Source organism: Pseudophryne corroboree, chromosome 9, assembly GCF_028390025.1.
Source record: "Pseudophryne corroboree isolate aPseCor3 chromosome 9, aPseCor3.hap2, whole genome shotgun sequence".
In the NCBI taxonomy this organism is placed as follows: Eukaryota; Metazoa; Chordata; class Amphibia; order Anura; family Myobatrachidae; genus Pseudophryne; species Pseudophryne corroboree.
In genome coordinates this window covers 252,945,174-252,969,179 of record NC_086452.1, presented here as the reverse complement: position 1 = coordinate 252,969,179, position 24,006 = coordinate 252,945,174, and the positions used below count along the sequence as shown (strand labels likewise).

The following is a 24,006-nucleotide window of genomic DNA, read 5'->3' as shown; positions in this document are numbered from 1 at the left end:
CCAAACTGAAGGTCCTCAGGTCCTCAGAGGCCAAAGTATCGAACTTGTAGAACTTTGCAAATGTGTTCGTACCTGACCAAGAACCTGACCAAGTAGCCACCCAGGAAGAACCCACCGACCTAGTAGAGTGGGCCTGTACAGGTCTTGGACATGGCAAACTTGCTGTGAAATAAGCATGCTGGATAGTAAGTCTGATGCAGCGTGCAATAGTCTGCTTTGAAGCAGGACATCAAATCGTATTGGGATCAAAAAGAACAAACAGCGAGTCCGTCTTTCTGTGACGAGCTGTTCTTTTCACATACGCCTTCAAAGCCCTCACAACATCCAAAGACTGTTAAGTAGCAGAGGTGTCGGTGAAAACCGGAACCACAATACGTTGGTTGATGTGAAACGCAGACACCACCTTAGGAAGAAATTGCTGACGAGTTCTGAGTTCAGCTCTGTCCTCATGGAAAATTAAATAGGGACTTTTGTGAGACAAAGCCCCCAGCTCCGACACACATCTTGCTGAAGCCAAGGCCAACAGTGTGACGGTCTTCCACGTAAGATATTTTACATCCACCCCCTGTAACGGCTCAAACCAGTCCGAGTGAAGGAAATGCAGCATCACATCGAGATCCCAAGGTGCTGTAGGAGGCACAAAGGGAGGTTGGATGTGCAGAACACCTTTCAAGAACGTCTGGACCTCAGGTAGAAAAGCCAATTGTTTCTGAAAGAAAATGGACAAGGCCGAAATATGGACTTTTATGGAGCCCAGAGGTAGGCCCACATCCACTCCTGCTTGTAGAAAAAGCAGGAACGTCCTAGATGGAATTCCACCGCAGAAAATTTTCTGCTCTCACACCAAGAGACGTATTTCTTCCAAATACGATGATAATGCTTAGACGTTACCCCTTTCCTGGCTTGGATTATAGTCGGGATAACCTTGTTAGAGATCCCTCTCCTGGCTAGAATCAGAAATTCAACTTCCATGCTGTCAAACATTTCCATGCTGTCAAACATAGCCGCGGTAAGTCCTGATGGACGAACGGGCCCTGTTGCAGAAGATCCTCGCGAAGAGGCAGAGGCCACGGATCTTCGAGGAGCATCTCCAGAAGGTCCGCGTACCAGGCCCTTCTTGGCCATTCCGGAGCAATTAGAATTGCTTGAACCTTTTCCCTTTTTATTCTACTTAGAATTCTTGGGATCAGAGGAAGTGGAGGAAACATGGACACTATTTGATAGACCCATGGAGTCGTCAGGACGTCTACCGCCAGTGCCTGTGGGTCTCTTGACCTGGAACAATACCGCTTGAGCTTCTTGTTGAGATGAGAGACCATCGTGTCGATCTGTGGATATCCCCATTGACTTGTCAAGTACTTGACCCTTCTGAGTGAAGGCCCCACTCCCCCGGGTGCAGGTCAAGTCTGCGTCCCAGTTGTCTACTCCCGGAATGAAGACCGCTGTCAACGCCACAGCATTTCTCTCTGCCCAGAGGAGTATTCTTGACATTGCTGTTCAATGACTAGAGGTTCAAAATTGGTCTTACCGAACCGTCCGGTTTCGGTACTACAAACAAGTTGGAATAGTACCCCTTGTTTAGCTGATGAGGTGGAACTGGAACAATGACCTGAGTCTGTACCAGTTTTTGGATGGCATGTTGTAAAGTTATACTTGCCTCTTGTGAAACTGGCAAGCCTGATTTGAAGAATCTGTGAGGTGGGAGCTCTTGGAACTCCAGTCTGTAGCCCTGGGAAATAAGATTTATGACCCAGGGATCCTGGTACGAATTTGACCAGATTTGACTGAAGAATTGTAGGCGTGCTCCCACCTGACAGCCTTCCAGGCACTGCGGTCCACCGTCATACTGAAGTCTTTGAGGAAGCAGAGCCTGAGCTCTGTTCCTAAGCACCTGCTGTTGCTGGTTTGCGTGGTTTACCTCTTGCACCGCTGCAGGACGTAGGAGCACCTCTGGATTTGCCCTTGAACTTAGCCGTCCGAAAGGACTGTAACTTAGAAGCTGAATAAGTCTTCTTGGTTGGGGGGGCTGCGGAAGGAAGATACGTAGACTTACCCGCAGTAGCTGTGGAGTTCCATTTGTCTAATTCATCTCCGAACAAGGCCTCTCCTGTGAATGATAGGCCTTCCACACCTTTGCTGGAGTCGGCGTCAGCAGTCCACTGGCGTAGCCACAAGCACCTGCGTGCCGACACTGCCATTGCGGTGGTGCATGCATTAAGCAAGCCTCTCTCTTTTATGGCTTCCACCATAAAGTTCACAGAGTCCTGTATATGCTGCAGGAGTAAAACAACAACAACATCCCGCCCGGATAAGGAATCTAACCCCTCAAGTAGGTTACCTGACCATTTAGCAATGGCTTTAGTGATCCATGCACATGCAATAGTGGGTCTTTGGGCAAAACCAGCAGCTGTGTACACTGATTTCAGTGTAGTCTCAATTTTATGATCAGCCGTGTCTTTCAGGGAGGCTGCACCAGGAACAGGCAATACAATTTTACGTGACAGCCTAGAAACTGATGCGTCCACTATCGGTGGATTTTCCCATTTTTTCCTATCCTCCAGAGGAAAAGGAAAAGATGAAAGCAATTTAGGGATCTGAAGCTTCTTATCAGGATTAACCCATAGTTCTTCAAACAGGGTATTCAATTCCTTTGACGCAGGAAAAGTGACTGAGGACTTCTTTTTTACATTAAAATAAGATTCCTCACACTCCTCTGGCACCTTATCAGGAATATGCTGAACATCTCTGATAGCCTCTATAAGAGCCTCTATTCCCTGAGACAGAGCTGCATCCGCCCCCTCCCTCTGAGTCCACCTCCCCCTCCTCCATGTCTGACCTGTCAGCGTCAGAGTCAGACTGTAGGATATGGGCCAGTGATCATTTTTGCAGACAAATGGGAGGGGATTGAGATGCTGTCTTGGGGACTGAGTCTCTGTTCATAAACTCATCCACAGTCTGTTTTAAGTATTGTGTCTCTTTCTCATTGTGGGACAATTTTGTAGAAAGAGTTGAGATCATTCCCTTAAGAGAATTAACCCATTCCGGTTCAGCCCTGCTAGTCTGTGAACCCTGAGTACCCAGTAGTGAGCCCCCTGGTGAAGAGGAACACTCTGAGGTACATGACACACACTCTTTGCCTGACATAATGTAAATGTGACAGCACACACACACACACACACAGGAAAAGGTTAAGCACAATTAACCCACAAAGAGCCCTTCAGGGAGACACAGAGTTGTTTGGAGCCAGCCCCTACCGCGCCCTTATTGCTAATGCCAAGCTTAGCCGGGTCGCAGACTAAGTACCCGGATAGGGGACTTAGTACATTAATAGTTGCTCCCACCCTGCTATGACCCCCTGGTACCTCTGAGGTAATATAGAGTCACACTGGAGGAGCTGCGCGTCCCTGTCCTGTCAGCATTCCGCATTCCAGTTTAGAAGCCGTGCGTCTCCGTACCCTCACGCCGCCATAATGGCCAGCACCCCGCTAAACGGGACCTTAGTACTCACCACTCTTCATTCTTCTGACTCTATTAGGGGTGGCGGCATGCTGCGGGAATGTACGCTCGCCATGTTGGGGCTTGCGAATAGTTCCCTCAGGAGCTCAGTGTCCGGTCAGCGGGGAACGGGACCATTAACCCTTCAAGAGGTTGAAATAAAAAGAAAGGAATGAATCAGCGCTATGTTTCTCTAATATATTGGTCTCTTCTCAAATCTGGACAATCTCTGGCTCTCTCAAGAACAGAACTTACATTGAAATTCTGCCTCGAGTGCATGTAGCAGTTTCTTTACACACATCAAACAAGGCTTTTCTTAATTTAAAATTAGAATGAAACTTACATTAAATTTCTTTCTCGTGTTCATATAAAGGTATCTTTCATCTGTGCAGAACAACCTTCACTCCAAACAAGGCTTGCATCCCAATAGAGGTTAAAAAAGGATTTATTTATAATACACAGTCAATTTAAAAAATACCAGTTTGGTATATCACTTGCTTGTGGTGAAACACACAGTTCTCGGATAGTGCAGGTGGTGCAAATGTCCTGTGCTGCAGTCACTGGATGCGATGTTACACCTGCTTCTTCCGATGTTTGTGGATGTTACCGGTTTCCTACTGCATCAAGTGGTCTCTCCAGCTGCTTCAACGCGTTTCAAGGGGCACCCTCCTCTTTGTCAAGAAGTCTTCAAGAGGTTGGGCCCTTGTCCCCCCCCCCCCCCCCCTCCTAAGTCCCACGCAGCAGGCAGGCTGGTGTCGACCAGCCCTGCCTGAAAATAACAAACATATAAAATAAATGCAGAAAACTCTTCAGGAGCTTCCTTCAGCGTGACTGGCTCCTCCGGGCACATTTTCTAAACTGAGTCTGGTAGGCGGGGCATAAACTGAGGAGCCAGCCCACACTATCAAATTCTTAAAGTGCCCATGGCTCCTGGTGGACCCATCTATACCCCACGGTACTAAATGGACCCCAGTATCCTCTAGGACGTAAGAGAAATAATGTATTACTCTTTTGAGTGAGCCCCAACAGGGCACTCTAGCTACATAAATGTCTAACTGACAATCAAATAGGCCAGGATATACCACTCATGACTGTTGCAGAAATGGAGTGGTGACAAGAAGAATAGGGATGTATGAATCAATGCAAGCCATTACTTGCTCAAATGTTATCTATACTGGAGACACAGTCTTACTGCTTGCTAATATCTAAGCGGGTTTAGTATGATATACCGACGGCCAGGATGCTGGCCGTCAGTATACCGAGAACGGCATCCCGTCCGCCATTATGCCGGCAGCATGGCGAGCGAACAGGTTCTATTCGCAACAGGCTCTATTTCCACTCTATAGGTATCGTGGACACCCACGAGTGGGAATAACCCCTGTTAGCAGGATTCTGGCTGGCGGCATTGTCAGCAGTCGGGATTCCGGCGTCGGTATCCTGACCGCCGGGGATCCCGACTGCCAGCAACCTAACTGCATCCCATCTAAGCATGTCTTAGGCTACCATCCCACCATTGTACTGTAACAAGGAAGAGAAGGAGAACTATACACTTGTCCAAGTAAGCATCTCTATGAGCTTCTTCTGTAGTGTACACTACGTCTATACGTCTAGAACTAAAAAGTCGGGGCAGGGGGGGGGGGTGAATGAACTATACATTATTCCAAGTATAAATGGGTATGAGGTCCTCCTGTACTGTATACAGTACTATGCCTAGAGCTTAAAGGCAGGTAAGCAATGTAACAAAGCAATAAGGACGGCTTGTCAAATGCTTGGCTGCACTGGGAGAGGAATCAGCAGTAAAAAGTAATAATGCCACTGTATAGGTCAATGGTACGGCCTCATCTAGAACACTGTGGTCAATTCTGGAGGCCATATCTTCAAAAGGATATTAATACATTAGAGATTGTACAAAGAAGGGCATCTAGAATGGTGCATGGCCTACATCACAAAACATACCCAGAAAGACTAAAAAATTTCAATATGTATAGTTTGGAGCAGAGAAGGTAAAGGGGGGACATGATAGAAACTTTCAAATATATCAAAGGTTTTAACAAAGTATAGGAGGGAAACATTCTCCAAACGAAGAGAAGCAATAGGACACGAGGACATGCACTGCGACTGGAGGGGGGAGGTTCAGGGGAAAGTTGTGGAAAAATGACTTTACAGAAAGCATGGTGGACAAGTGGAATAGCCTCCCATCAGAGGTGGTAGAGGCTAAGACAGTAGAGCAATTTAAAGATGAATGGGATAGACATAAGGATATCCTTACAAAGAAATAAGGATCAAATAAGCGGGAGCGTGGCCTAGCTGGACATGGAGTAGGACGTGGTTCCCTTGCTCCACAGCCTAATCCTCCTGCTAGTTATCCTGCTGCCCTGTATTGGTGCCCTAATTGCCCTGCTCGGATGCCTGATTGACTGCTGCCAACCTTGAGCTGTATTTAGGGACAATCTGGCATCTTACCCCTGTGTGCTGTGCTCCAGGGTGTGCCGTGCTCGGCCTGCGTGGACCGGCGCCATCTTGGGGATTGCCGTGGCCTGAAACCTAGGCCCTGCTCCAGCCTCCTGCCGGCCTGCCTAGCTCCTGCCTGTCTGTGGAGTGGATCGCGCGGACCACTGCTCTCCTTGCTCCCGGCGCTGATCTCCCTCCATGCTGTGGCCGCCGCGGTGGAAGCGCTGCCTGTGTGACAGCCGCTGGGCACCATTTTGGATTCTCCGGGGAGCGCGGATCCGCTCCCGCCTGTGCCTATCCCGCAGCTCGTAGCCTGCATTACCGGACTTGGGCTGGGTGATTTGGGGTCTCCTCTCTGCTGCTGTGGAGCCCTGTGCCTGCTGAATTGAGTCTCCTGCCTGTGAGGATGGTGTCCGCTGCATCCACGGTGATCCTGGGCGGAACACTGCTGCCTTCCTGGACGGCAGCCCCATATCTAGCATCTGGTGCTGCCTGTCTGCTGCTGCTGCTGCTGCTGGAGGTGTGTGGGTGCTGTGAAGTGGTGAGTGGTGGTTTCCCTTTTCTCCCCCCTCTTTGCTCCTGTGCCTCCTACCTCATTGCTACGACTCCACATTGGTACTGTCGTCCCTGTACCCCCGTTTTACCTGCTGGAGGATTTATAACATAACCTGCCTCAATCTGGTTCTACTGTGTCAGCCTGATGGTCCGGAGACGCCGCGCCTCTGCTGTGGCGCATTTAGCGCAGTTTGCCCACGTAGAACGGACTCCTGTTTCTTCTGCAACTTACTCTCCGTCGTCAGCTGCTTCCTCTTCCCCTTCCCCAAACATGGTGGAAGCTGCTGAAGTTACTATGTCCCAACTTCTGCAAGCCATTACGGATTCTGAGAAGCGTCTCGCGGATAAAGTGGCGGAGGTTCACATTGATATCTCGTTTATACACCAAGATATGCAGAAGCTCAGGGACAGGGTTGGGGAGACGGAGAATCATATTTCTACGCTGGAAGACTCCTGTACACCTATTCCTGCCCGTCTTACTTCCCTGGAATCACAGATGTCTGCGTGTAAACTTAAATTGACGGATATCAAAGGGCGCCTCAGACGGAACAATGGGCCTTCCCGAAAAGTCGGAGGGTTCCCAACCGGAACAATTTCTGGAAACCTGGTTGTTGTCCTTGTTCAGCAAAGATTCGTTTACCCCACAGTTGCTGTTGAACGGGCCCTCCGAGCTCCCACCCGCCCCCTTCTTCCAGGTGCACAGCCCAGGACTTTTATCGCTAAGATTCTTCACTACAAAGATAGGGATGCTATATTACGTCTTGCTAGGATTAAAGGCCTGCTGAAACATGGGGGTCAGAGGGTGTCTGTGTTTCAGGACTTTTCGGCTGAGGTTCAGAAATCCCGTTCGCAATATATGCAAGTTAAACAGAGGCTACGGGATCTGCAGCTACAATATTCTATGTTATACCCTGCGCGGCTTCGGGTGGTGTCTGGCAACCGCACGTATTTCTTTGACACTCCAAGGGGAGCCTCTGCTTGGATTGATTCACAACCTAATCACCGCGCTGCTCCACCTTGTGACTTTTTTGTGTATTCCTAGCTTCGAGTATTCATTGTCTGACGGATATTTCTAGTGATGCTTTTTGTCAGGGCTGATTGATAAATATTTCTTATTGAAATGTTCCTGATGATAGGCTGGGTACTTCATGTCCTATAGGTTATGAGGTTTAATTGCCCTGAAGTTAGTTTATTTTTCTCTTTTTGTCTGGCTCTCTTCTAGAGTCTTTTCATAATGTTTGGGGATAGGTGTACCTATGTTTGGGTTGGTATGCGGGGTGGGGGTGATTGGGTTTTGTTATTTTTCTTACCGTTGTTTTTTGTTTTATTGAATGTGTTTTTCCTGTGCTCTTTTGTATTAAGCGTGCTGCTTTATGTCTGCCTCCATTTTGAGTGGGGGGTGGCTGGTGCTCGGACAATGCTGGCTTAGGGTTTCTATACTCCAATTCTATGCGTCACTATGGTAAACGTTTTCTCATTGAATGTTCGAGGCCTTAATGATAAGGTCAAACTTTCTCTAGTTTTAAAATAAATTAGGACCCAAAATCTGGGTTTGGTTTGCCTTATGGAAACGCATCTAATTGGCAGCTGGGTTCTTTCACTCAGGAAACCTTGGGTGGGGTGGTCGTTTCACTCCACCTTCCATTCTAATTCCAGGGGTGTATCGCTACTGATTCACAAAAATCAGAATTTTGCCTGCACTAAGGTCCAAACTGACCCGTTAGGTTGCTATGTGTTTCTAGCTGGCACAATACACGGCTCCCCTTTTGTGCTACTTGCTATATATATATACCCCCCTATAACTCTGGAATTCTGGTGAAGGCATGTGCCTTTATACAGGAATTTCCCTCTATCCCAGCTATATGCATTGGTGATTTTAATGCTGTTTTGAATGAGGCTGCTGATAGATGGAGGCCTGCTGCCCAGAGTGCATCTACTGGACCCACTGCCTTTAGCCCGCCTGATCTCCGAGCTTGGCCTTGTGGATGTCTGGCACTTGCACAATCCTTCTGTCAGCTGTTTCTCCTGTTTTTCAAGTTCCCATGGAGTATTTTCCCGTATAGATTTGGCACTGCTTACTCGCTCACTACTTCCCTGTGTATCCTCAGTGAGATATTTGCAACATGGGGTATCTGATCACTCCCCTATATTGTTATCTATGTGCTTTGATATACCAAGGGGGGCATCCTTTTGGAGGTTTAACCCTTTTTGGTTGACTCAGATGGGTGCTGCCTCTGAATTAATTGTGCTCTGGGAGGAGTTCTTTACTAATAACCCTATTTGCAATAATGCCCCATTGGTGTGGGATGCCTACAAGGCTTTCCTGCATGGTTCACTAATTTCCAGAGTCACCCAGTCGAAGATATTTAGTAGAAAATCTGAGGAGGAGTTGGAGAGGAGAAGTGGTGAACTTGAGTAGGCTTATTTGCGTAGCGGCCTCCCTGCGGATCTGGTGGAATGGCTGATTGTTCATAAGCAATTGACGGATCTACTTCTTGATAAATCAAAGAGAGGTTTACTGTTTCGTGCCCATGATTTCTATATTCAGGGAGATCGTTTGGGGAAATTTCTGGCCTACTTGGCTAGACAGGAGATGGCCCCTACCACTGTGCATAGTATTAGGAGCATGTCTGGCGTTATTTGTACGGATACCCCTTCTATAGCTTCTAGTTTTTATGCACATTTTGTAGATGTTTATAAGTCCAGGGTGCAGTACACGCATTCAGCACTTTCTGATTATTTGAACATGATAGAGGTTCCCGCCCTGAGTCCCGAGTCACAACAATTTTTGGAAGCACCTATCACACTGGAGGAGGTGGAGAACGCCATTAGGTCCTTCCCCAGTAATAAGGCCCCTGGGGTAGATGGACTCCCTATTGAACTGTATAAAACTCATCTGGATTTTTTTGCCCCCAAATCTTTGAATCTTTGTTAAAGGGTGGTACTCTCCTCCCATCTGTGGCCGAGGCGCTGGTGGTGTTGATACCGAAGCCGGGTAAAGATCCCCTCTCCTTAGACTTGTACCGTCCTATCTCCTTGCTGTCAACTGACATTAAAATTCTTGCCAAACTTTTAGCGCTCCGGCTTAACACTGTGGTTCTGGAGCTGGTCCATTCTGACCAAACTGGCTTTATGCCGGGCAGATCTACCTCTATAAATCTTAAGACGATTATTTACGTATATGCAGTTGGCGGGTGATGAGTTGGACGGTGCGATAGTTGTTTCCCTGGACGCTGCCCGCGCCTTTGACTCTGTAGAATGGGTGTATCTCTAGGAGGTTCCTGTAAGATTTGGAATAGGCCCGAACTTCCTGTCCTGGGTTAAGCTCCTGTATAACTGTCCAGGATAGTTAACGGCTTAGGTAACGGATAGTTAACGGCTTAGGTAACGGCTTAGGTAACGGATAGTTAACGGCTTAGGTAACGGCTTAGGTAACGGCATATGTAACGGATAGTTAACGGCTTAGGTAACGGCTTAGGTAACGGATAGTTAACGGCTTAGGTAACGGCTTAGGTAACGGATAGTTAACTGTCCAGGATAGTTAATCTTTCCTGCTGGGGAGGGGAACTCAACAGGGGTGCCCTCTGTCCCCACTACTTTTTGCTCTTGCCATAGAGCCCTTGGCCTGCGCTGTTAGGGCTGCTGTGTATATCACATGGCTTTGTGTTGTGGGTCAAGAAGAAAAAATTGTTTTATACGCAGACGATATGATATTATTTTTGAAGGATATATCCCTTTCATTGCCTGCCCTTCTTGACTTAGTAAAGGTGTTTGGCTCTTTCTCAGGTATCTGCATTAATTGAGGCAAATCAGTGGTGTTTCCGTTAAGTCCTTCCACATCACCTCCCCCCTCATACAATCTCCCCTTTAAATGGTGTACCCAGTTTAAATATCTCGGCATTCAAATTTCTCATTCTCCTAAAGATTTTATCGCCTTGAATTTGACTCCCCAGATTGATAATTTACGTATAACGATGCAAATTTGGCAGAAACTCCCTTTAACTGTTACGGGCCGTGTGAATATTGTTAAAATGATCATCCAACCCAAATTTCTTTATATACTACAGAATGCACCGGTTTATATCCATGTCTCACAATTTGTGTTGATTTCCCAATATATTGCCTCCTTTATTTGGGGTGCTAAACGGGCCCGTATTGCATATAAAACACTTAGCAGACCCAGAGCAGAAGGTGGTCTGGCATTGCCGGATATGCGTCTGTATTATTTAGCTGCCCAGCTGGTACAACTCTGTGAGTGGGTTACCCCGGGGGACTATGGAAACCTCCCTGTGGCTCTTTAAGATAAAACTGGCCTACAGTTTCTACTAGCACATACTTCATTGTCCTCTCTTCCCCCGTTATTACAACAGGCTCGTAGAGTCTGGCTGGCAGCTGAGAAATTAATAGGAGATTCCACAATGGACCCCTGTTCTCCACTCTGGAACAATATGTCTTTTTCTGAACTTTATGGTTTGGAGGGCAGCTCTGGCTGGACCTCTTTTGGGGTGTCTGCCTTGGGGCACCTTTATCAGAATGGAGTGCTCCATAGTTTCGATTATTTATCTACTACATATGCCATCCCTAGACATTATTTTTTTCGGTATTTACAACTCCGGCATGCATTGACGGCGCAGTGGCGGGGCTCTGCTCCACGACTCTCTGAATCCCCTGTTCATACAATAATCCGCACATTGCCTTCTCGTGGAAGGGTCTCGGTTCTCTACTCCTCCCTCCTCTCCTTCTCTGGTTCAGATGGGGTGAGCGCCCTCCAAGCTAAATGGGTACTAGATTCGGTTGCAATTGATGATGAGGATTGGGACCATATCCTGGCCTCCCCGCGTGTGGCCTCGGCGAGTGTTAGATTCCAGCAGATACAGCTGTACATCCTGCATACGGTCTACTGGACTCCGTGCGGTTTGTTTAAGTTTGGAGGCTCGGCTTCTGATAACTGTCCGAAATGTTCTCCTGCTGGGTTCTGGCACTTGCTGTGGCAGTGCCCGCGGGTGTATGCCTTCTGGGAAGAGGTCACAGCCTCTGTGAGTCGCACGGGTATACGGATTCCGTTGATGACTCCACGCAATTGTATATTTGGCCTTAATTTACAGGAATCCCTCCCGCTTCATTCTCGTCTTTATGTTAACACTGCTTTAACATTGGCCAGAGTGTGTATAGCCCGCAACTGGATGGCTCATGCCCCTCTGACGTCTGCTGAGTGGGTTGCCTTGGTGAATACTACTATCTTTCATGAGCGCTTTATGTACACTAAAAGTAACTGTCCACAGAAACTTGATAGGATATGGGGATCTTGGAGGAAATCTCTGCACTTTCTTGATTCTCCGTCTTAAATATTGTGCAATATGTATGGCGCTGAGTTGTCCCTGCGCGGTCCAGCCTACCTCCCACGCATCTCAGCACGTAACTTAACTTGATTCTCCCTTTCTCCTCTATTTTTTTTTCTAATTATCTGATGTATGGTACTGATGTATCTCTTTTATTTACTGAGGATATGATATTTTTTATTGTACCGTTGCTGGCTGTTATAGTTTAAAACCCTTTATACGCTATGCTTACAGATTGTATTTCTACTAGACGGCCTTGCACCTGATACATGGATATGCCTCTTCACCATACGATATAGCTAATTTTTGGTGGAGATATAAGGAGAGCACAAATACGGTTTTGCAACTGTTTATTTGAATGTTTTGTATTGTTTTATGTTGTACTGTTTTTGAAAAAGCAATAAAAAAAACATGATTAAAAAAAAAATAAGGATCAAATAAGGTTTGAGATACAAATATGGTAAAAAAAAAAAAGGGGGGGGGGGGGGCAGACTAGATGGGCCAAGCAGTTCTTATCTGCCGTCAAATTCTCTGTTTCTATGTTTCTAACTCCCAGTATAACTGGCTATGAGGACTTAATAACACAAAAAAAAAGAGAACATAAACATTGTATACCATTAGAAGTTAAATGTGGCACAAAACAAAGACTAATCCTCCAATAAATCAAATTTATCTGATATAGCTGAAATTGGTACAGTAGAAGGCACATAATATAGGGGGTCATTCCGAGTTGATCGCTCGCTAGCAACTTTTTGCTGGCTTACGATCAAATAGTCGCCGGGGGACTATGGGGGGAGTCTATTTTCACTTAGCAAGTGAGCGAACGCGTGTGCTGTCGAGCGGGCCGAAAACATTTTGTGTAGTTTCTAAGTAGCTCTAGACTTACTCAGCCCTTGCGATCCTTTCAGCATGTCTGGTCCGGATTTGACGTCAGACACCCGCCCTGCAAACGCTTGGACACGCCTGCGTTTTTCCAACCACTCCCTGAAAACAGTCAGTTGACACCCATAAACGCCCTCTGCCTGTCAATCACTGTGCGTTCGGCTGTGCGAATGGATTCTTCGTTAAATCCATCGCTCAGCAACGAACCGCTTTGTACTCGTATGAAGCGCCTGCACATTGCGTTGCATACGCTTGCGCAATTTAGCCGTGGTTGAGATGATCGCTGCTCTGCAAAAAGTTGCTAGCGAACGATCAACTTGGAATGACCACCATAGTACATTAGGGGACATATTTTGTAGCAGTGTTCATTTTGTTGACGAAAATTAGACTGAAATTAGACTATACAAAAAAAAACGAGAGCCACTAACTAAATCTTAACTAAAACAAAGCAAAAAACTAAACCAAAACACTGGTAGAGTTAAACATTTTTAAAGAACAATTGTGTTCTAGATATTTGCACAAAATAAATATGCTGTGAAGTAAATAGAATTGTGTATTGTACTTGCTTGTTCTAATAAACTTAAGACATTGTGTATGATAAACTGTATGCGTCGTCAGACTCCGTATGTTACACATTCTCAACCTACTTAGCCTAGAATACTAAACGCCTACAGTAGTTAAAGATGATACGGTCAGGATCCCGGTGCTCTGTATCCCGGCAGTCGAAATACCGACGTCAGAATCCCCACAATGATCAAAATGCCAGGATCACGAGGGTTTGCCGGGGCTGCGGACAGGTGAGCTGTGGGGGGGGGGGGGGGGGGTTTAAGCTGCAGAAGGTGGGTTAGGGTTAGCCTCCTGGAAAGAGAGGGTTAGGGTTAAGCTGCGTGCAGGGGGTTAGGGCCTCCCAAAGGGGAGGGTTAGGGTTAGGCTGCAGAGGAGGGAGAGACATCTTTAGGCTGCAGGAAGGGGGGGTTAGGTTAAGGAACCACCGGAGAGGAAGGTTAGCTTTAGGCTGCGAAAAGGTAGAGTTAGGGGGGCATTGGGAAAGGTAAGTATACTTACCTGTTGGGATTCTCACCATCGGGATGTAACGCCGGCCTTCTGACTGCCGGCATTACGACCACAGGCATACCCAACCCAGTTAAAGGTAGGCATACTGTACAATTTTACAGAAATGTTCTTCAGCAAAATCCACTAAAACATTGACTAAAATTAGACTAAAATGAAAACTGAGATCCACTCACTAAATCTTGACTAAAAAGGAACAAAAGAAAAATACAGGTTGAGTATCCCATATCCAAATATTCCGAAATACGGAATATTCCGAAATACGGACTTTTTTGCGTGAGAGTGAGATAGTGAAACCTTTGTTTTTTGATGGCTCAATGTACACAAACTTTGTTTAATACACAAAGTTATTAAAAATATTGTATTAAATGACCTTCAGGCTGTGTGCATAAGGTGTATATGAAACATAAATGAATTGTGTGAATGTACACACACTTTGTTCAATGCACAAAGTTATAAAAAATATTGGCTAAAATTACCGTCAGGCTGTGTGTAGAAGGTGTATATGAAACATAAATTCATTCTGTGCTTAGATTTAGGTCCCATCACCATGATATCTCATTATGGTATGCAATTATTCCAAAATACGGAAAAATCCCATATCCAAAATACCTCTGGTCCCAAGCATTTTGGATAAGGGAGACTCAACCCGTACTACAATGTGACTTTAAACTACAATTTTAATTAAATGACTGAGACTAAAACAAATTGAAAATCATTGTCAAAATAAATACTGTTTTGTAGGATGAAATATATCTGTGAAAGTCCTGAGAGGAAAATATAAGTCACCAAAATGATAATTATAATTAAAACTGTTTCTTGGAAGCAGTATGTTCATTATGAGTCTTATTATATTACTTCCATATTAAGAAACTTGTAAAATTCTTTACAAAGCATAGGTCAATATCTGACATAAAATATTTAGAAGGTGTTTGTGCTGTTTGCACTTTCACAGATATCAGTATGAGTATCTTCTATGAGTCAAATAACTTGATTGCTTCCAGAGATTAATGTCTTTTGCTGATGGGAAGGTGAGCGAGTGATCTGTGCTGCTCCATGTAATCTGACTCTGTCTTAAGTAGAGATGAGCGGGTTCGGTTCTCCGAGATCCGAACCCCCCCGAACTTCACCTATTTTACACGGTTCCGAGGCAGCCTCGGATCTTCCCGCCTTGCTTGGTTAACCCGAATGCGGCCGAACGTCATCATCCCGCTGTCGGATTCTCGCGAGATTCGTATTCTATATAAAGAGCCGCGCGTCGCCGCCATTTTCACTCGTGCATTGGAGATTGAACGGAGAGGACGTGGCTGCATTCTCTCCCTGAAAAGCTCCGTAATCTGTGCTCAGTGTGCTGCAAATATCTGTGTTCAGTGTGCTGCAAATATCTGTGCTCAGTGTGCTGAAAATATCTACATTCTCTGCCTGAAAACGCTCCATATCTGTGCTCAGTGTGCTGCAAATATCTGTGCTCAGTGTGCTACATTGTGGGGACTGTGGACTACCAGTATATAATTATAGTAGTACAGTACAGTAGGCCATTGCTGTATCTTGCAGCTCTATGTCAAGTATACTATCCATATCTGTGCTGCATTATTGTGAGCAGTATATAGTAGGACAGTGCAGCATTTTGGTGACCAGCAGTATCCATATAGTACAGTACAGTAGGCCATTGCTGTATCTTGCAGCTCTGTGTCAAGTATACTATCTCTGTGCTGCGTTATTGTGAGCAGTATATAGTAGGACAGTGCAGCATTTTGGTGACCAGCAGTATACATATAGTACAGTACAGTAGGCCATTGCTGTATCTTGCAGCTCTGTGTCACTCCTAGTATCCTGATCAGTGCTTAATATCTGTGCTCAGTGTCAGTGCTGCATTGTGGTGACCAATATACTACAGTACAATAGTCCAGTGCTGTTCTCGCTGCTCAGTGTCAGTTCTCCGTAGTATCATCAGTGATCAGTATAATCAGTTCACAGTATAATCAGTGCGCTGTTAGACGTGTGCCCGTTTTCCGCCATTAGTGCAGTGGGATATAGACAATTGATGAAGTTATTGTGTCCCCGGTACAAAATCCCATCTAGATTCCACTTCACTAGGAAGGCGATAGCTGGATTTTACCACTTAATATCAGTGATTTATAATTATTAATTCCAGTGATCTTGCCAAATAATTCCAGTGATTTTGTCATTTTCTTCCAGTGATTTGGACCAATAATATAATACCATTGATTAGAACGAATAATTCCAGTGATTTTGTCATTTTCTTCCAGTGATTTAGACCAATAATACCATTGATTAGAACGAATAATTCCTGTGATATTGAGGTGTTTGTGTCGCTTAGCTTAGCCGTCCAGCGACCACAGTGCACCTCTTTTTCTCTTTTCTTTGCATCGTGTGCTGTTTGGGGACAATTTTTTTAAGTGCCATCCTGTCTGACACTGCAGTGCCACTCCTAGATGGGCCAGGTGTTTGTGCCGCCCTCTTGGGTCGCTTGGCTTAGTCATCCAGCGACCTCAGTGCAAATTTTAGGACTAAAAATAGTATTGTGAGGTGTGAGGTGTTCAGAATAGACTGGAAATGAGTGGAAATTGTGGTTATTGAGGTTAATACTATAGGATCAAAATTACCCCCAAATTCTATGATTTAAGCTGTTTTTGAGGGGTTTTTGAAAACAAACACCCAAATACAAAACACACCTGAATCCGACAAAAAATTTTCAGGGAGGTTTTGCCAAAACGCGTCCGAATCCAAAACACGGCCGCAGAACCGAATCCAAAACCAAAACACAAAACCCGAAAAATTTCCGGTGCACATCTCTAGTCTTAAGGGGGGTACACACGGAGAGATCTGTGTTTAAAATCTAAGCAAACTGACTAGATTGTTTAGATTTTAAGCACGGATCTGCCATGTGTATGCCCCCAGCGATAGCGATGCGCGGCCCCGCGAATCGCTATTGCCGGTGCTAGATTGAGCCTGCATGCAGGCTCAATCTAGCGGGTCGCTCACTTCACTGCTATGTGAAGTGAGAGGCCCCCCGTCCGTCCGTCCCCTCGCTCAGCACACATCGCACTGTGCTGAGCGGAGCGGGGGGAGAGATGTGTGCTGAGCGGTCTGTGTTAAGATCGCTCAGTACACATCACCCCCGTCAGTACTGGCCTTAACTCTGTAAACTTTCCATTCTTGCCCTGGGGCACTCAGATGCTTTTACTTGGGAAATAAGCCCCATACATCCTGGTGTCCAGAGGAAGAAAGGTTTGCAGCCTCAGATCCTTAACCTTTGACATAAGCAATTTTGTTCTTACTGGGAATGCTCTAAAGATACATTTCAAAAAGGTTTACACATAACATATTTACCCGATACAGGGCCTAATTCAGACCTGATCGCACCTCTGCGAACTTGCAGAGATTTGCGATCGGATAGTCGCAGCCCAGCCAGAGTGAAAATCCACCCAGTGCAAGTCTGTGTACGGCGTGCGAAAAGCTTTGCAAACGCCAACCAGCTGCAAATCCGCTTACAACTCACTCACCATCAAATTATTTTTCCAGTCTGTGCGTAGCCCAGGATTTAGGACCTAATTCAGATCTGATCGCAGCAGCAAATTTGTTAGCTAATGGGCAAAACCATGTGCACTGCAGGGGAAAGGGTGTGGGGGGGGGGGGAGGTCAGAAGTAACATGTGCAAAGAGAGTTAAATTTGGGTGTGGTGTGTTCAAACTGAAATCTAACTTGCAGTGTAAAATAAAACAGGCAATATTTACCCTGCACAGAAACAATATAACCCACCCAAATCTAACTCTCTCTGCACATGTTATATCTGCCCCACCTGCAGTGCACATGGTTTTGTCCATTAGGTAACAAATTTGCTGCTGCGATCAGATCTGAATTAGGCCCTTACTCCTAAAGTGCGATAGAATCAGGCTGATCGGAGCCAGAGCTGACGTCACATACCCTCCCTGAAAATGCTTGGGAACGCCTGCGTTTTTCCTGAAACTCCCAGAAAACAAGCAGTTGTCACTCCCAAACGTTCGCTGCCTGTCAATCTGTATACGCCTAGCGATCAAAAAAGATGCATGATTTTTTCGCAGTTTGACCTCGCGCCTGCACACTACTATCCGTATGCATGCGCAGTCATTTGTTAATCGTTCGCTTTGAAATTTCGCACAAAATGATCAGGTCTGAATTAGGCCTATAATGCCTTATCTTTACCATAATCCCTGATTTATACCATTTGTCTGATATTAGAGCAACACAACATTATCTTAAAACCTCTAGTTAAGAATTGGAAACTGAATTAATTTATCCAGGTAGACTAAACATTAAAGAGAATAAACGGTCTGTAATTCTTGCAATGTTACAAGACTGAAAAGTCCTTACAAATAATTGTCTTGTGCCGCAATCCTGAGGTTTAGTATCATGTAGAATCAGAACTGGCAAGGCCAAAATCCAATCTGTAAGATCTTGTACCCAAGGTTTTGGTATCCATCACTTCTATTGTGGATTTCTTTCCATACACATATTCAATACCTCTTGTGCACATATAAAAATGCATGTGCACATACAGTATGACTGTGTTTTTCAGAACTGCATGCAAATCAAGAACAATAATGCATCAACAGTAAACGTAAAACACACACCATGTCTAGCCTATAGATATGCTTGGAGTGGTCACTGTAACTAACAAACTGATCATAAATGATAGGTACTGTCAAAAAAAATACCTTCACCCCACTCCCACCCATGCTTAGCCTATTGCAAGTGGATTCCCACATTAGTGTCTATTGAAAGTGTGTGTAACATTTTAAATATAAATGGCCTTCTTTATTTTGGATCAATTTCAAAAGTTGTGCATCAAGGGCCAAATGTAATAGAGTGAGAGTTTCAAAAAGTCAGAGATTTGGTAAGGTTTTGCAGTTTTTTTTTTAATTGGCAATCATTTACACAGCAAGATCAACCTGGTTTTGCAGTGTAAATGATTGCCACTTTAAAAAAACTGAAAAACCTTACCAAATCTCTCACTTTCTGAAACTCTCACTCTATTACATTTGGCCCCAAGTGTAGCTTAAAATGTTTTAACCTAACTTGTGCATTTCTGACTATTCTTTCCCATTTGGAGTATATCCTGCAATTCATCCCTGTAAATTTAGTTGGTGTATCCTTCAATATTATGTCAATTTATACTTTAACATATTGTTATATAATATTATGTCTTGAAATCCCTTATCCTTCTTTTAAGTACATGTGATATGTTCTGTGTTTTTATTGAGATTGTAGACTGTTTACCCTTCTGATTCCAGATGAGCTTTCCCACCACAACATCTGAGTAAAATATAGTGTATTTACTTCACAGTGCATTAGTATTCTGGTATTTCCTGCATCATTAGTGTACATGAGCTACAGTCCTGTTTATATATTTTTTTCAATTTATTTAAGATGTATGTCTCCAATTTATTCATGTAAAGGCATGCTCATAGAGAGCTTATATGTTACAATGTATGTAACACGAAACCTATTCATCATATTCTACAATATACCATCTCTGGATGTCATTGAATAGTTCTCTTAATCCATATTACAGATATACCATAGAACTGTTTCTTGTGATGAAACTACCACCGCTATCCATACAGGTATGTTTATAGAAGGTACAGATGCCCTCGTAATGTGTGGGCTTGGTGCATTACCTACTTATGCCACCAAACATTACTGTATCTATTAGAAGTTTCTCAAGAAGAAAACGTAAAACTGTTAAAACACAGTTTATTCTACGGAATATCATATGTGGGTCTTATACAAGGATGTCCAAAAAAGGTCCCGCAGTCCCACACACAGACCAAGGTGTAGGACGACTTTAACTGGACCTGTTAATGTGGTCAGAACAAGTACTGTATGCAAACACAGGCCAACAGTGGTCATCTTTAAACTGCATTTCTCAGTATGCTTGAAAATTGTCCTAGAGATTGCCAACTGCCTGCTGTATCGCTGCATTCCATAAAGGAATGGAACAGCAAATAAAATATATCATGTGTTCTTAATGTATAACATAATTCAAGAAGCACACAACACTCAAGTACAACTTATTATAACAGATACAACACTCACCGAACTGAACACGTATTTGTCTTTCAGCCGTTGAATAAAACTTAGGGCCTCAATTACAGATTGATTAGTTTTGCCCTCTGAACATACACATATGCTGCATTCTACACAAATGTGTATACTCCTAATGACAGTGATAGAAGTAAATGCACAAAATTGTATCATCCCACTCCTACACAATGGCCCTCATTCCGAGTTGTTCGCTCGCTAGCTGCTTTTAGCAGCATTGCACACGCTAGGCCGCCGCCCTCTGGGAGTGTATCTTAGCTTAGCAGAATAGCGAACAAAAGATTAGCAGAACGGCTACTAAATAATTTGCTGCAGTTTCTGAGTAGCTCCAGACCTACTCCTAGATTGCGATCAGCTCAGTCCGTTTAGTTCCTGGTTTGATGTCACAAACACGCCCTGCTTTCGGCCAGCCACTCCCCTGTTTCTCCAGCCACTCGTGCATTTTTACCTGGCACGCCTGCGTTTTTTAGCACACACCCTGAAAACGGTCAGTTTCCGCCCAGAAACACCCACTTCCTGTCAATCACACTACGATCACTCGAGCGATGAATAAATGTCGCTCGAGCTTGTGTAAATCTACAAAGTTTTGTGTGAAAGTACTTAGCGCATGCGTGCTGTGTACCATGCGCATGCGCATTTTTGACGTTTTTTTTACTTAATCGCAGCACTGCGAAAATCGTCAGCGAGCGAACAACTCGGAATGACCACCCATGTGGAGTAGTTTTGCCACATTTAGTTTATTTGTTTTTTCAGTGGATTAAAATAAGTTAATTTTCTATTGCTTATGAATAGAAGATTTTTTTCTGTTAATTTGAGGAACATTCTCCCTTTGGATTACAAGAAGATCACCTTGCAATACAAGAATATTTTTCTACAGTATATTAATAAATTGATGAGCAAGAGTTTTAATTTCAATAATAGTTTATATACTAATTGTGTTTAATTTGTTATTACGCTTATACTGTAAGAAGTTTAAGTGACTACTAACCATTTTAGTGGGATCTCCTGTTATTTTTATTATTATCTAGAAACAGCACTATATATAGGAAACTAAGTTCAGTAATACAGGGATGTAGTTATGTGATGCAGGCCACTTTCAATGTACTGTTCAATGAAAATACTTACATTAAGTCCCAGTCTAACTCAGTCATTTCAATGTCATTCATCAGCTTTAATAGTTTGTTCCTAAACTGGTACTCAAATCGGACGTCATCCTCTATAACCAGAGCTCTCTGAAGGCCCCTCTCAATCACCTGAAATGATATGGTTAGGATAAGAGTTAGTATAAAGAAATGGTTGCACTCCATATAACGCTGACATTACATCCATCTCAGAATCAGACAAGCCCTAAATACTGTAGCTCAGTTTTCACTAAGCCTGACCCCTAGCAGCTCTCAGAACGTCTATGCACGGCTATTCCTTGCTACAGTGAATGCCACATCTTTCTCGTGGTGCCATCATAACATCTGCATTTGCTGTAATGCTTTAACCTTATTCATTCTGACAATTGTCATTACTATTAATTGTATTACTGTGTATGTGTATAATCCGCACCGCGCATGTGCCGCTGCGCCGGTTGCAGAGAGGATTTATTTGCAACGTGACTGACACTCAGGGAGTGTTTGGGGGCGGTAATGGGGGTGGGCAAATGCAAGAGTGTTTTGAACATTTTAGGGGGCATATCGTAGCTTGGCAATGCCATCCTGTATACAGCTAAAATGGTAATGTTTGGAGAGGGAAAGAGAGACTCTGTGTTGGGGCACGCTTAAATAAAACTTAACTTTTAATTAGAATAAGATAAGAATGTAGTACATTGACAGACACACACATACAAACATGTATAAGGTTCTAAAAGAGGAGGAAAAGAGGGAATCTAGACCTCTCTCTACTATTATCATAGGAATCTAAAGGTAGACTCTGAAGAAATATGAAAATTAAAGATTACAAATAAAAATAAATATTCTCAAGTGATATAAATGAGGTAACAGTGACACCTAGGATGAAAATATCAAAGATTAGTTTCCACATAAAGAAGAAAAAAGATTTCAAATATAAATCACAATGGCATTTATTATAACAACAATTTCTTTATAGACTAAAAATATAGGTCCGTTGACCAATGCCAATTGTGATGAATATATCCTGGTATCCTAGTAAGAGGTAATTTGCTGATTCTAGATTACTGATCAATGTAAGGAGAAAATTGCAAAATGTGTGCAAGTCTGAGGTCAAATGTGCAATAGAGTCAATAATTGCTCCAACACTTAGGTTTTGCATACATAGATAAGAATATAACAATATTACCAGGTGATTGATACGATTAACAAGTCTGAGATCAGACAATTAGAAAAGGAAAAAAGGTATGAAATCAGTAGGGTCAAAGGTTGCTCCAACACTTCTGCTTTTCACATAGGGATAAAGATATCTATTACTGCACCTAAGATTCCCTGGTAGTCTCCCATCTAGGTACTAATCAGGCTCCTCACTGCTTAGCTTCCAAGATCAGGCAAGATTGGGCGTAGCCAGAGAGATATGGCAGTAATATCACATAAATTGTGAGGTCAGAAGTCTTACTTCCAACGACGATGCTGCGCAATCATGGAGTTACACAGAAGGACAACTATTGTCCAATGTGCATCTGATGGTTGCGTTTTCGTACACAAGCAGCGGATCTCAGCTACCTTCCGTGAGCTGCCAAAAGCCGGCGGCTGCGACATTCTTATATTTATGCACAACCACTGCATACAGGATTGCAGCTACGAGGGCATATGTGTCTATCCCTGAGTCCAGCCCTTAGTATGTAGAATGAGAGCAAGAACAGGAACAATAATTATGACATAAAACTCACGTGAAGTTTTAGCTGCATTTTAACAGAATTGGCTACAAAGTCCTACTACTGTACATGATAAGAAAACATTAAGCGGTTATCACACTCACATAAAAAAAAATCAGCTTAAGTGTACATACGGTAGGGATGTGCACCGGCAATTTTTCGGGTTTTGTGTTTTGGTTTTGGGTTCGGTTCCGCGGCCGTGTTTTGGGTTCGAACGCGTTTTGGCAAAACCTCACCGAATTTTTTTTGTCGGATTCGGGTGTGTTTTGGATTCGGGTGTTTTTTTCAAAAAACCCTAAAAAACAGCTTAAATCATTGAATTTGGGGGTCATTTTGATCCCATAGTATTATTAACCTCAATAACCATAATTTCCACTCATTTTCAGTCTATTCTGAACACCTCACACCTCACAATATTATTTTTAGTCCTAAAATTTGCACCGAGGTCGCTGGATGGCTAAGCTAAGCGACCCAAGTGGCCGACACAAACACCTGGCCCATCTAGGAGTGGCACTGCAGTGTCACGCAGGATGGCCCTTCAAAAAATACTCCCCAAACAGCACATGACGCAAAGAAAAAAAGAGGCGCAATGAGGTAGCTGTGTGAGTAAGCTAAGCGACCCTAGTGGCCGACACAAACACCTGGCCCATCTAGGAGTGGCACTGCAGTGTCACACAGGATGGCCCTTCCAAAAAATACTCCCCAAACAGCACATGACGCAAAGAAGAAAAAAAAGAGGCGCAATGAGGTAGCTGTGTGAGTAAGCTAAGCGACCCTAGTGGCCGACACAAACACCTGGCCCATCTAGGAGTGGCACTGCAGTGTCACGCAGGATGGCCCTTCCAAAAAATACTCCCCAAACAGCACATGACGCAAAGAAAAATGAAAGAAAAAAGAGGTGCAAGATGGAATTGTCCTTGGGCCCTCCCACCCACCCTTATGTTGTATAAACAGGACATGCACACTTTAACCAACCCATCATTTCAGCGACAGGGTCTGCCACACGACTGTGACTGAAATGACTGGTTGGTTTGGGCCCCCACCAAAAATGAAGCAATCTCTCCTTGCACAAACTGGCTCTACAGAGGCAAGATGTCCACCTCATCATCATCGTCCGATTCATCACCCCTTTCACTGTGTACATCCCCCTCCTCACAGATTATTAATTCGTCCCCACTGGAATCCACCATCTCAGATCCCCGTGTACTTTCTGGAGGCAATTGCTGCTGGTGAATGTCTCCATGGAGGAATTGATTATAATTCATTTTAATGAAC

General features: G+C 44.2%; 1 protein-coding gene and 1 pseudogene across 1 annotated transcript in view; both read right to left on the bottom strand.

The window, feature by feature from the left end:
- COLGALT2 (collagen beta(1-O)galactosyltransferase 2) overlaps positions 1–24,006 on the bottom strand; it is a 265,169-nt gene that overhangs the window by 7,725 nt on the left and 233,438 nt on the right. Inside the window, exon 10 of the mRNA XM_063940210.1 lies at positions 21,024–21,151. Coding sequence (XP_063796280.1) covers positions 21,024–21,151 — 128 coding nt within the window. The remainder of the gene's footprint in view (positions 1–21,023; positions 21,152–24,006) is intronic.
- LOC134963618 (5S ribosomal RNA) lies at positions 22,324–22,442 on the bottom strand (annotated as a pseudogene).